At 36.0% G+C, this 15423-nt stretch overlaps 1 protein-coding gene across 1 annotated transcript in view; it reads right to left on the minus strand.

Moving 5' to 3' along the window:
- Positions 1-5534: 5534 nt before the first annotated feature.
- Positions 5535-15423, minus strand: part of LOC137502164 (medium-chain acyl-CoA ligase ACSF2, mitochondrial-like) — a 47004-nt gene continuing 37115 nt past the window's right edge. Inside the window, exons 11-13 of the mRNA XM_068229165.1 lie at positions 14342-14483; positions 10298-10408; positions 5535-5669 (exon numbers count right to left, since the gene is read on the minus strand). Of these exons, the coding sequence (XP_068085266.1) occupies positions 5535-5669; positions 10298-10408; positions 14342-14483 (388 nt within the window). The remainder of the gene's footprint in view (positions 5670-10297; positions 10409-14341; positions 14484-15423) is intronic.

Raw genomic sequence — 15423 nt, forward strand, 5'->3', positions numbered from 1 at the left:
GGAACTTCTAGCAATTAATACAGACACACCCATCAAAACCCTGCCTGAACTCATAAACCCCCCAACAATCCAAGAGGTGGAAACAGCACTCAAAGAGTTGAAAAATTATAAGGCATGCGGAGAAGACCAAGTTTTTGCAGAAATGTGGAAATATGCCAGTGATACAGTTCGAACATCCTTACACATGGCCCTAACAAAAATCTGGATAACAGAAAAGTTCCCCGAACATTGGACCACAGCCATAACCCACCCACTCCACAAAAAAGGAGATAAAAGCAATCCAGATAATTACAGAGGTATCTCTCTCTTAGACTGCACATACAAGATTTTCTCCAGAATCCTATACAGGAGGATCAGAGAGCAACTAGAGGAAGAATTAGGTGAATACCAAGGAGGCTTCAGACATTGGAGAAGCTGTGCAGAATAAATAATCACTTTAAAATTAGCCATAGCATATTACAAGAAGCAAAACAAACCACTTGCAATAACCTTCATGGACTTAAAAAAAAAAGCTTACGACTGTATCCATAGACCTTCAGTGTTGAAAATTTTAAGAAATTTCGGGCTCCATCCAAAATTAATCAAATTGATTGAACTCACCTTAACCAACACTAAATCAAAAGTCAAGTTCAGAGGGGAATTCGCTGCGCCATTCATCATAAAAACAGGCTTAAGACAAGGAGATTGCTTGTAACCATTGATGTTCAACTGTGCCTTGGAATATATAATGAGGGAATGGTACAAGAGTAACCCAAAGAACATCCGAGTTGGAAGACCCAAAGACATCATAAGTTTAAATTGCCTAGGTTTTGCCGATGAACTTGCTCTCTTGTCCAACAATATTCAGGAAACCAGACAACAAGTTATATCACTACAGGAAATAGCACAGAAAATTGTCTTGGAATATCTTTTGAAAAGACAGTAATCGTGTTTACTGACCCACCACTCATAAACAAAATTGCCATAGGAAACCAAGAAATCAAAATTGTACATAAATTTAAATATCTGGGAGAAATCATAACATATAACCTCAACAAAAAGCCAGCATGGCATAACAGAATAAATAAACTGACCAGAGCACACTATGTCACCAAGAATACATAAAACAAAAAGGGCCTGTCAATAGCAACAAAATTAAATAATAATAATAATGCTCTTTGCTTTACATCCCACTAACTACTTTTACAGTCTTCGGAGACGCTGAGGTGCCGGAATTTAGTCCCACAGGAGTTCTTTTACGTGCCAGTAAATCTTTTTTTTTTTTAAAGTATTAAAAACTTCATTTTTTGTCCGTATTGACTCAAGATTTTACAATGCTTAGTAAAGCTAAAGGTTCCACCTATTCAATATGTTATCGTAATGGTCTATTTAGAACATCACATATTTATTTAACTTATCATAAAATACATCTTTGGGACCGGTTTCGGCAATCCACTATGCCATCATCAGCCATTGAGTTTTTTTACAGCAAGGAACATTCAAAAATTTAAAAATATGCAATAGCAAGTCCTATTCTTACATGAAAAACATTAAAAATATAGCTAAATAGCACAGGCCCATTGTACTATACAAATAACATGTCTTTTTTGAAAAATACAATATTATTTAGTGCATCTAAAATTATTTTTTATATATAATTGGAAAAGTCTATGATTTGGTGTAGCTTATGTACAATAGAATCATGTAAAATTGATAAAAGAATCTATTTTTGCCATTTAAACCACAGTTTTAAAACAACAAGTCCTATTTTACATGGAAAATATTAAAAATTGGCTAGTTAGTATTAACCTTTTTTTATGTTATACAAGTAACATGTCTTTTTAAAAAATATAGTATTATTTGGTGCGTCTAGAATTGTTTTTAGGTGCTTAAAAATCATTCATCAATTTTATAGAAAATTTCCTGTGTATCAACTATATCAAACCATAGTCTTTTTAAGCACCTAAAAACAATTCTAGACGCACCAAATAATACCATATTTTTAAAAAAGACATGTTACTTGTATAACATAAAAAAAGGTTAATACTAACTAGCCAATTTTTAATATTTTCCATGTAAAATAGGACTTGTTGTTTTAAAACTGTGGTTTAAATGGCAAAAATAGATTCTTTTATCAATTTTACATGATTCTATTGTACATAAGCTACACCAAATCATAGACTTTTCCAATTATATATAAAAAATAATTTTAGATGCACTAAATAATATTGTATTTTTCAAAAAAGACATGTTATTTGTATAGTACAATGGGCCTATGCTATTTAGCTATATTTTTAATGTTTTTCATGTAAGAATAGGACTTGCTATTGCATATTTTTAAATTTTTGAATGTTCCTTGCTATAAAAAAACTCAATGGCTGATGATGGCATAGTGGATTGCCGAAACCGGTCCCAAAGATGTATTTTATGATAAGTTAAATAAATATGTGATGTTCTAAACAGACCATTACGATAACGTATTGAATAGGTGGAACCTTTAGCTTTACTAAGCATTGTAAAACCAGTAAATCTACCAACACGAGGCTGTCGTATTTGAGCACCTTCAAATACCACCGGACTGAGCCAGGATCGAATCTGCCAAGTTGGGGTTAGAAGGCCAGCACCTTAACCGTCTGAGCCACTCAGCCTGGCAAAAAAATTAAAACATTACAAAACAGTCCTCAACCAGAAATAACATATGCAAGCAAAACCATCTTCATACCAACTAACACTGCACAAATAGACAAAATACTCAAGATAGAGAGAAGAATCATTAGAATGTGCATCAGCAAATCATACCAAAAAGATGGACATTGAAGAGTAGCTTCTAATGAAACAGTCTACAAGGAAATAGAACCAGTAATGAACACAATCAGGAACAAACGCATTTCATTTTTTGGACATCTAATCAGGACACCAGAGAACAGGATCATCAGGAGAATAATAGAAAAATTATGGAATAGTAAGTGCAACATTAAGTGGATTACAGAAATCAAGGAAGATATGGATGAACTACAAATTACAGTGGAAGACCTAAGAAACAGAACCGACAAAATCAAGAAACTCACAGACAAACAAACCAGACTGCAAATCAGAATCAACAAACAGACAATAGGAAGGGTGATTTCCGATGAGGAAAGAAGGATAAGATCAGAGAGAATGAAGAAGTACTGGGCTGACAGGTAACTGAAAAATTATTTGTATAAAGTTGGCTAGAGTGGTCCAATGAAGGCCATAAAATGTAATAATAATAATAATAATAATAATAATAATAATAATAATAATAATAATAATAATAATAATAATAATTTTTAAAAATGTAGGTACACGTGAATCCTTGGTTTTCTTGGCAGTATCTTTTCATGCATTTTGTACCATACAGATGCACTATTTATTATTATTATTATTATTATTATTATTATTATTATTATTATTATTATTATTATTATTATTATTATTATTATTATCAGTTTTTTAAAAATGTAGCTACACGTGAATCCTTGGTTTTCTTGGCAGTATCTTTTCATGCAGTTTGTACCATACAGATGCACTATTTAAGCTGAGCCATTCTAAGTGTTCTGCTGCAAAAGAAATATAAAGACATTCACTCAATTGATTTTCAGTTTTCCTCATACTTATTTAGTTTAAACATAAGGCATATCCATAAAGAAAGATTAGCTGTTAAAATAGCAAAAATACACACTCTCTATATCATTAAAAGTATCCAGATATCCCTCTACATACGCAAATTAGAGCCTAGATGTCATTACAATCACTATAAAAGACAGCCGAGGGTTTGATGTTATTCAGTGCTATGAGATACTTGCAGAATCGATGGAGCAAGGGAGTTTAGAGGCCGATTGTGGAATGATTATTGGTTACCAGTCAGAGCCATTTCCACCCTTTTCAAGTTACCCAAATTGCCTATTGGGGGATGATGATGATTGTTGTTTAAAGGGGCCTAACAGCTAGGTTATTGTCCCCTACCTATTGGGGGCATGGTTATGATGTAGAAAAGGGATTACACAACCACAACAAAACCACGAACAGGTAGGTGACATGTGTTACTGACTGTGAATTGAAGACAGTGGTATGAGAAAATTGCATGACAATATGTGATACTATCACTTGTGAATTCCACAAAGCCACTTAGCAAAGTTAGCACTCTACCTGTGTGCCAGAAGATGTGAATACTGATATTCTGCACTTTCGCTGGTGAACGCCAAACGCTGTGTTCAGTAGTGCAAAGAGCATTGCCACTGGTCTGTTGACAACTGGAGACGCATGATTTGGAATGATGAATCATGCTATACCAAGTGTCAGTAAGATGGGAGGATTTGGTTGTGGCGAATGCCTAGGTGGACAATACATGCCAACCTGAACAATGCCCACAATGCAGAAGTGGGGTGGGTGTGAGGAGTACTTCTCATGGAAGGAACTTGGTCCTCTTATGGAATTATATAGAGTCATTTTGACCAGTTTGGTATTGTCTAGGGTAGAAGAGCAGTTCGGAGATGTGTTTCAGCATGATAATGCTCCCTGCCATAAAGCGGGGTCTGTTTGGGGACAGTAAAGATCTGGAAATGAACTAGCCAGCCCGGAGCCCTGGCCTCATTCCTATAGAACATTTCTAGAATGAACTAGAATAGTGATTTTGTTCCAGACCCCGACGACCCACATCATTAATTACACTTGCTACAGTCTGCCATTCCCTCGGAAAGGTTCTGACATTTAGCCAATAGTCTCCCTTGCAGAGTTTGAGGTGTAATAAAGGCCAAAGGTTGGCCACCTCATACCCACTAATGGGCAGTATATCCAAGGAATACTTAGAGGACAGTTTCAAGGAGGTGTCCAGATAATTTCAATCATAGAGTGTACATTGGATGTACCAGTATATATTATAAAATTATTTTATTGTGTTAGATTCTTTATGGCTTGAACCCCTTTCCTACATAGTTTTCACAGTTAACAAGATTCTTTTCAAAATAGGTCACTAAATTGTGTATCCCTGCTGTACAGAAAGTTGTAGCTGTGAAACATATGGGAAATTTAGGGATAGAGACAATGTCAAAATTATCCATTGTCTCTTTATGCATGTTTTCTCCTCTTCTTCATGGTCCAAATCATTGCTGATCACTTTGCATCTCAATGTGTATACAAATTTAAAAATTCTTCATAGTAGTTTCTAACCCATGTACCTTGTGTTGAATCATCCAGATTTCCTTCATACATCTCGCATAGTTGATGCTCGATGTCTGCTTGTTTTATATTCCTCATATTCAAGAAATGGACAACAGAGCACATTTGATGATAAAAGGCAACTTTATTAATTTGAACAGGATAAATACTCAGAAAACGTGTTGCACAAACTCATTAAACTCTTTGTCTCAAAATTATTGTTTGTGGATAACTAATTAAGGGAGAAACTTATCATATATGAACAAAGTTATGATCCGAATGCTTCAGCAACAGTAGTTGTGAGTGGAAAATACTTTCTGGATACTTTCAAAAAATGCAAGAGTTTTTATCATAATATTTATGGTACTTGCCTGAAGTCATAAGCTCTTGATTTTTGAAGTTTTGTTACTAAGGAACATCTCCTGTAGCTTTAACTTCTGTATTTTCCCAGAAACTGTCTTGGGAAAATCAGTTACAAACCAAATGTACTTTGGAATCTTAAAATGAGCAATCTGGAACAGATAGAATCAACTTGTAAGACACATTTTTCAAGTTGCTCAGTTACAAGATATTAGAATCATTCTGTATTGATGGTTTTCACTTTACAAAGCAAATTTAATATGTCCTCCTATGCAATTCAGACACATCTCCATCATTAGATGGAGTAATAATAGCCATACATGTTTCAACTCGTTTGAGCCATCTTCAGTGAAAAAAGGTTAAAGTTTTTTACATAAATGATGCTAAAAATGTGTTAAAACTTAATGAAGAAAAGAATGAAAACAAATGAGACATGACGGAATTAAAACAATAAGGGATTATGACGAGGTTCTGGGCCTCTTAGTCTAAAACATGCAGTGTGTTACAGTTAAAAAACGAGGAAGAATTCACTGTGCTAAAATTTAAAATGACAGTCTGTCTTCATTGAGTCACCATCACAAACAGTTAAGAGGGCAGCGAAAACTTGAGAAACTATGTTTGAGAAGAAAACAAGTGCCGGGTAAAATGTATGTGTCACATAGTCCAAACCGCCAATGAAGTTCAAATTTATTAAATAGTTGCCCTCTTGAACGGCCTGACCTTCTCAAATTTAGCGGTCCTGTTCTCACTGATCATGTCTAATGTTGGCTCAGCTGTGTTTGCCTTGTTTTTAAACAGTCGAGAAGGCAGAAAAAAAAAAAAAAAAGTTTGAGAAGAAAACAAATGCCAGGTAAAATGTATGTGACACATAGGATCCCCAACTTGCTCCAGGACTGCCAATAGAGGAGAAAGGATGATAAATCAGACATTTCATGGGGGGATAAACCCCCCAAATCCCCTTCTGTGTATGCTCTTGATGGCAAAAACAAGCAGTAATAGAGCGACGGTTTTCTCTCGTGCGTCACAGAGTTATTTCGGAAAAAACGTATATTGACGTGTTTATAAAAATATACCAAGTGTAATTATTCAGTTGATGACAGGAATTCTGATTTAGATGCTCCATATAGTATATCTAGGGACACTCCACACATTTATTCAGCTCACTTAAACACAAATAATTCCAATCAGAGTATTTTAGATAAGATCTACTACGGGAGCGATGGCGTTACAAAAATATATGCAAGTTATCGCGGTTTAAACATAACCAGTTTTTTTTTTTTAAGAAGGCCTTGTCCATGACTGTGAATTAACTCTTTATGAAATACTGTAATATAAATTGTTACCAGTAATAACTTTTTTTCTTTTGTACAATTTGCTCTACTTCACACCGACACAGATAGGTCTTATGGCGATGATGGGAAATTAAAGGGCTAGGAGTGGAAAGGAAGCAACCATGACCTTAATTAAAGTACAGCCCCAGCATTCGCCTGGTGTGAAAATGGGAAACCACATAAAACCATCTTTAGGGCTGCCGACAGTGGGGTTCAAACCCATTATCGTCCGAATGCAAGCTGATAGCTATGTGACCTAAACCTCACACCCACTTGCTCGGTCATAATTTTCATTAAATGACTTATTTCACAATGCATTTCCCGAGACTCTGGCTCTGAAATGTGTTGTAAATGAGTCATTTGCTAAAAATTGTAAGTGGTAACACTTAATATATTTCATAAAGAAATTAAAAGTTTATTTCAGATGTTAAGTTATTTTGTAATTTTTTCTTGAAGACAGAGAGGGTAGAGCATAAATCCCAAGTGAACAGTTCTGATCCTTTGTCTCCAATATCAGTCAATTCTACAGTGATCTCTATCCAAATGTTTGTGGTATAATAACAATAGGTGCAGTTAGAACTCTGGCACAAGCAAGGCTGATCCCCCTCACATGCAAATTACTCCCTTGACTGTGACTTCGTTCCCCACCAGTATCCTTTTGGCTACATTTTTCTCTGTACTGAATATCTGTTGTTGCATTAACTGCCCATACAGAACATGACCTGCAGTGATTAGTCCACAATTTGTATAAAACTGCAACCAAGTATAATATGAGTATTATTTATTTATTATTTACATATTTTATGCCCACATTGGAGCACTGAAATCAATACATTTGAGTTAATTTCTTTTTTTTCTTCTCCCAGAACTTTCTCATCCTCTCCGACCTGGAAGCCCTTTGTGTGTCCGATACAGTATATTGTTTCCGTTCAACTGTTTTTAGTTTGAGACTTATGCTTTTGTTCTTCAAAATCCTCTTCTCTTTTCTCTCTTTGATTTGTTGCCGAGTTATACCCAATTCTTCCAAATCATTCGGAACTTCTTTGAACCAATTATTATTGTTCTTCAAAAAGTCATCGAATAGTTGTTTCAATATCCTGGTGTCTGGTAATCTTGATATGTGACAGAAAAAGGAAATTCTTCTTTTACGCATTGTAGATATTATTGATTCACATTCACGATAGACAATGTTGTTAGCACTTTAGCGTCGACGTGTACATTTGCTTTTTCTGCGGTAAACTGCTGAAATGCCGTATACATTTTTCAGGTTGTTGTGGGTTACGGATGTTCGTAATTTCATTCGTAGATGATAATCAAAGACATATTTTATGTTCAAAGTTACTATTTTTGTGTCCCCCCATCGGGGTGACATATGGTTATTAGGTTGACTATGCAACAGAGAAAGCGCATGTCACCCCTACAGGGGTGACGGCCTTTATACCTTTGTTGTTGTGGAACACTGTGCTCTGTACTGTGAGCTGTTGATTTAGGCGCCTTTCAAAGGGTTCCTTGTAATTTACAGTTTTGTGACAAGAAATTAATTCATGTTATGTGTTTCTGTGTTGAGTAAGCCATGATTACCGATAGAGAGATAGAAGAACAACCTGAAAAGGGCTCGAGTGTTGAATCAAGAGATGTTGACATTTAGGATTTGCAATGTGATGCCACCTTTTCCGAGTCAGAATTCAACAATAGTTTGTGTAGTGAGGACACTAGCAAAGATTCCGGTGCTGCATCGGGCAATGATTCAACCAAATCATCAGCCAGTGACAATTACTGGGGAACATTCCCAAGTTTGCAGAAACATTTTTTTTATTCACACGTAGCCCCAGTTTACAATTTCATCTGAGTGCTAAATCTCAACTAGTATGTAAGAAAAAAGCAATAATAGACTCCAATCCACATTATTTTCCTTGCCATTAATAATTGAATTCTGATGGTTGCGTATGTCACCCCATATGGGGTGACAAATGTCAGAGAAATTCCACTGTTTGTTGCGCAATGCCCAGCGTGCTGAGAAAGGAATGGGCACTGCGCTGCACTCTATGAACACCTTACGTGAACAAGCAATGCAATACAACAGCGAATGGTAGCGCTAGTTTCGTGCGACAGCCTAAAGTTGAAAGGCCTGGACACGCTGCCATGTCACCCCATAAGGGGTGACATACTATATTTTGTATGAGGGTCCGTCACCCCACATGGGGTGACATCGTCTTCAAAGTGTTAAGCAACAATCTCCACTGTCCATCAACTTGGTGTTTTTTATTAATAATTGTTCTAAGAATTCTTCTCTCAGTTTTCTGTAATTTCTCTGTTGTAGATTTTACATTTAATTGGAATAAAGTTTCACTAGCATACGTTGCCTCTGGTTTAACTATAGAATTATAGTGTTTCAGCTTAGCGTTTATCGAAAGAGATTTTTTTTTTAATAGGTTGGCCAGGTAAGTCTTTGTGCTTGTTTAAATTTAGTTGTTCTGTGTTCTATTGCTTCTTTTTCATTTGTGTTCCATGTTATTATTTCCACAAGATATCTGAATTTCTGAACAATTTTAATCTCTTTTTTAATGTTCAATAAATCAACTTTAAAAGTTGGCATAATTTCTGTTCTTTCAAATGAAATTTGTAATCCCATTTTTTAAGCTATAATTTCTAGTTGTTCAATTTGAAATTTAGCCTCTTCTATTGTATTTGCAAGTAATGCTAAATCGTCCGCAAAAGCAAGGCAGTTGAGTTTAATATTTCTACCGATCTTGATAGTTGGTTGGCATTTCTTGTTCCATTCACGCATAACCTTCTCCAATGCACAATTAAATGACAATGGTGAAAGTCTGTCTCCTTGTCAAAGTCCAGTTCTTATAGTAATAATAATGGCGTATGGCCTCCGGAAAGGCCTGGTGCACGTCTTTTTCTAGTAGACGGCCTATTAGGCGACCTGCATGTCTGTGAAGATGAAGATGAAGGCCCTACCTAGGATGATTTCTAATGTTGAATACGCCACACACACCCAGCCATTGGAATTAACCAATTAAGGTTAAAATCCCCGACCCGGCCGGGAATCAAACCTGGGACCCTCTGAACCGAAGGCCAGTACACTGACCATTCAGCCAATGAGTCGGACATTTCTTATAGTGAGTGATTCTGATAATTCACCTCTAAATTTAACTTTTGCCTTCATATTTTTAAAAGTATGAGTATACTGAAACAAAAAAACTAACATTATGGCTTTTAAAGGGAGAGAAACCATAGTAAGCAAAATTTGTTCAAATATTGAATTACTGGAAAGAGTAAATATGTTTATTATTCTGAGCCATAAATTATCTGATAAGAGAGGAAGCTGACTTGCCACATAAAATCATGAATTATACAAGAACTTTGAATGATATGTACTGGACATGATCTAACAGCTAAAAGCCTATTTTGAATATTTTCATTAACTGGAGGTTTCTTACCTTTCCTTTGCAGTATCTTCTTACATCATCTTCTGTTACCACATTTCCTTCACTCAGACGAATAGAGGCACATATTTCTTCCCCCATGCGCTTATCAGGTACACCAAATACCTGAAATTAGGAAACAAGCATACAGTTTTATGTGACAAAAAAAGTATATGTAAATTTCTCCACTACACAGAAAACCATAGAAACATGGATATGTTTTTAGGTTTATAAGATGAGAGAGTGGGTACATATGCTTTTATTATTTTGACCATTATCATCTATTTTGGTCCATATTGACTTTAATCTAATGATCACTACACTGAAGAAAGCAGGTGATGTTATGTGTCCACCTTGTCCGAGAGAACATCGAAGGCCTAGAGGAAGACCACCGGACAGATGGGACAAAGATATCAAGAAGATCGCTGGTACCACTTGGATGAGATCTGCCCAAGACCGTTCTACTTGGAGAAGACTGTTGAAGGCCTACCTATACCCACGACTTAAAGAGGCCACATCATTTTAATGATTGAAATGGCTGATTGTATATAATTAATCTGTCGTACATATTTCGAGAACACCGTTACATTCTCTTGATCAGCAACAAGGATTTCACAAAATATTTCACAGACTTGATCAAATTACATCCTACCTGTTGTGTGTGTCGTCCGCGCTCAGCTCCACGCCTACAAGCTCCGCAACCCGCCGCATCACCGATGTTTCCAGAGCCTACGAGAGGACTACACTGTGCCTGACATGCTCGTCGGTGACGTCAACCAAGCGCTATATAAGGAGCGACATTCCTCGCCTTTACAGAAAAACAATATATATACAAATCTCCACCCTATCAATACAAATTTATTTTACATTAAGCAAGTATTTGTTAAGCCATAATGTTAGTTTTTTTGTTTCAGTCTTGACTATTTGACTATATTTACTTGCTTAATGTAAAATAAATTTGTATTGATAGGGTGGAGATTTGTATATATATTGTTTTTCTGTAAAGTAATATCCATCAATACGGAAATGAAACTTATAAATAACATTCCTCGCCTTACCGAGGACTACCCCAGTGTCCAACAGCCAGCCCACACCGCAAGTCAAACACGGAGGCATTCCTCTTAAAAATGTGTCTTGAACAGGTGGATAGATTGCTGGTTGTGAGGTCTCACCTCCGGACATTGCCTCACCTTCCCTTATTCCCGTAGCCACGTCGGGCCCCGAGTCAAGCATTCTGCTACACTCCCAAGTCCTCACCAGTGCTCCGACGACTATCTTAGCATTCTGCGAATTAAGATATTGATGCAAGTTCCTTGCAAGCTTAAGTCCAATACTAGCATTATACTAACGCTTCTCTCTCTACAAGTTACGCTTGTTATCCCACAACAGATAGTTTTCGACTATCCAAGGACATTTTCTAGTGAAATAGACTATCTCCTCAAGATAGGTGTAAATGTGTATATAGTACTCTCTCTCTGTAAATATATATTTGTGCCACAGACTTTCAGTCTATCATTTAATAACAGCATTAACTGCGTGCATTCAATCAAGCTTCAAGACAAGTTTCATTTTATTTCTTGTAAATACTGTATAAAACTCTTGAAGAAATAAACTTTATGTTGTGTTACTGTATAACAAGTTCCTTGTATACAACACTGCCAATATAATATCAAATATCACAAATCAAAATACAAGAAATGTTATAATTCATCATCTTACAACTCATATCTCGGATGAGAAGAAACTGGAGTGGAAAAAATGAATGATAGAATAGAGAAGAACAGATTAAGATCGTTTCAGCACATAAAGCAAATGAGTGATGAAAGAATGCCAAAAAAAAGGTGATGGAAATGCAAATGCAAGGATGGAGAGGCCACGGACAACCATGATTGAGATGGAAGGACCCAATCCAATGCAGTATTAGAGAAAAAAACCTGGACTGGGACACAGTGTTGGAGGAGGAGTGGTGGAAAGACCGAGGAAAGTGGAGAGGAACCATATTTGCTCCTACCCGGCTACAGCTGGATAATGGGGAATTATATGATGATAACTCATATCATTCCAGTTAATGGTATTACAACTTTAAAAACCTCAATTGTCAACTGTAAATAAAATCTTTATATAAGAAGATCTTTCCTTCTTAAGATATTTTGAACATCCTATATAATGTCTTTAAAAAATCCATATGTGTTTCAGAAACTTAAGACTCAAATTTCTAGTATTGCTCCATTTTTATTCCTTGTGTGCTGAAATGCATCTTAAAATAGTAAAACAACTTGCGAGCCAGGCTGTGGTCAAACTTTCCAGTACACTATGAAACAAACAGAAAATTCAATTCAGATTTGCAGGATTAATTGAAAAGAAGACATTAAAATTGAAGATTTAAATTAAATTAACAAATACAGTACACTTTCTGTATGGTTGCTTGTTTACAAATCATAAATCAAATACATACAGTCGACCATGAGTCATGAACCAATGTGATATTGCCTCAAAGAACATGCGAGCCAGTTTGTTGCAATTCACTCCTTCTGTACCCTATAAATCCAAAAACCAAATCAGCTCCACAACTTTCAGTAATGAAAAGAAGACTAAACAAAAATATAACGACAGACTTACTGCATTGCTTCTTGTTTACGTTTCAAACCAGAATCGTTTAAAAACAGCTGACTTGTAATTTAAAAAAAAATGCAATCCTGTCTACCTGTATTGGTGGGGAAGGGGTAAGAAAGCAGGAAAAAGGGGGTTGACATAACCACTGCTGGATGGCAAGGACATGAAGATGGGAGGAGAAAAGGTTGGGAAAGTTCTTTAAAAAAATGGGGACGTGGACTAAAATATTCCTTCATTGTTTAATTATATTTATTACTTTCTTTCCAATGTATGAACTTGTCAATTTAAATAATGAATTCTCCTCATTTGGTAATTTGTTTATATTCAATTTATTATTTTGATTCTGCACCAAATAAATCAACAACCTTTCTAAAATATCCATATATTTACAACTTTGAACTGTGTGCAGGACCCTTCATGTCCTTTTTTCTATATCCATAAATTTATGATTACTATGTGAACACGGTAAAACACAGGAGATACTCAGGACTGTGTATCCATTCCTAACTCTTTACGTTTGTTGGTGGCTCGAAATGGTGGCACCAGGTTTTATGACCTGTTACAATTTGCTCTAATAAATTATGTCCATCCATGGGATATCGCCCGTGAGGTTCCAGGCAGATCCTCACCTATACAGCTTTTTGTTCATCAGTGAGGTGCCGAGATATTTGGAACGTAATTTCCGATACCCCAGTTCTCTGCACACGATGCTGCATATGAGTCCACTGAGGCTGATAGCCGTTGACAGCTCTCATGTTTTGGTGGTGATACAGTGGTAATCCTTCAATATCATGTCCACAGCAGTAATCTTTCCCTGCATCAGTACAGGCACACATCCAGGTAGCGGAAGGTTCTTTGTGCATTCCCACCCACCTTTTAACCTGGCACACAACTTGAACTCGGAGCTTTACACCATATACGACGTGCATTCGACCAATGATTTCACTTGCTGAATCACCTCCTTTTGCACCCAGCAGACATGAGACTCAGATTGACCAAATTCTGTGCTGTTACAACAAACACCATGTCATGTAGTGCTGCCACATTTTGGCTGCCACATCAACTACTGGCAGTGTTGACAGATTTGTCTGTGTTTCATCTCAACAACCTTTATACATTTCAACAGCTTACACCTACAATGGAATGTCACTTCTTCACCCTAGAAGTTGTATGCTCCCGCCAGCAGGCTCTCATCAAGGTCTTCTCATCAAGGTAGTATTCTGCCAATAAACTGCACATATTCTGTTCAACCAGCCTTTTCCTAACTTACCTGCTGCTTGTTACTCAGTACTGTCGTGGATAAGGCAAAATGTAGAATATGTATAGATTCTAATATTTTATGTGTGTCTCTTTCATGTCTTTCCTCATGTGAGTTGCTTTCCCTTCTACAGCATATCTTTCTTATCCATCTCGATTTAACAAGTGGAAAAAAAGAACTATTCTTACCTGAACTTCTGCGATAGCTGGATGAGTCTGCAGATACTCTTCAATCTCCTTTGGGAAAATATTTTCTCCACCTCGGATTATCATATCCTTGGTGCGACCTACAATCTGACCATAACCATCCTCTCTAAGTACAAACTGGTCACTAAAACAAAATTAACCAAAACATAATGATAATAATAATAATAATAATAATAATAATAATAATAATAATAATAATAATAATAATAATAATAATAATGATGATGATGATGATGATGATGATGATGATGATGATGATTTAAAGCATGTGGCAGATAAAACCCACAAAACAAGACATATCTAATCCTAAAATTTTGTCTACTAAAAACACAAAAGACAAATAGTAGGCCAAGTTTTTCCTTTCCACAACAAAGTGTTCATTTATGATCTCTATGACCATAAGAACTCTGCTTGTGCTGTCAGGTGATTATATGCAGAAAAATTGCCAGGTGTTTTAGTTCTAAGTTGAAATGCGATTAATACATTAGTTAATAAATATCACAACAGTGAGAAGTGCTCAGATGAGATGCAAAGAAGATGATGAATAATGCTCACAGAATAAGGTCTTGATCACAAGGCACTCTGGCATGGAAAATTCTTCAGCAAGTCTCTTGGTGATCTTTCTCAGCAAACAGAAATTTCATATTGTTCTGTAGGATGGGCTACAACGTTATGTGGGTTGAAGTCCAATAAATTTACTTTGGTGCACAAATGTTAAACAGGTGATTCTGTACGTGGTTGTGAATGCATTTTGGATCAACTGTATGGCAAAGAAATTGATCTTTATCTCATTGTATGTTTTGATCAGGCATAGTTCCTCTTATGTAGATATGTTAATTTGCAAAATTGTTGAACTTGGAGTGCTGAAAAATCTCCATAAGGAATCTCTTCGTGATCAGAAAAAAGAAGTGTGTTGCACAGGTAGGTGTGACAAAAACCTAATTTTTTTGAGAGGAAACAATTAATAGTGTAAAACACCTTGTAACTGTATTTTTTTGCTGATTTAATTGAGAGAAAATGTCAGTTCTTTGTTTCTACAGCAGAACTTTGCTCATACAACTAAT

This window comes from Anabrus simplex, chromosome 9 (genome assembly GCF_040414725.1).
Source record: "Anabrus simplex isolate iqAnaSimp1 chromosome 9, ASM4041472v1, whole genome shotgun sequence".
In the NCBI taxonomy this organism is placed as follows: domain Eukaryota; kingdom Metazoa; phylum Arthropoda; class Insecta; order Orthoptera; family Tettigoniidae; genus Anabrus; species Anabrus simplex.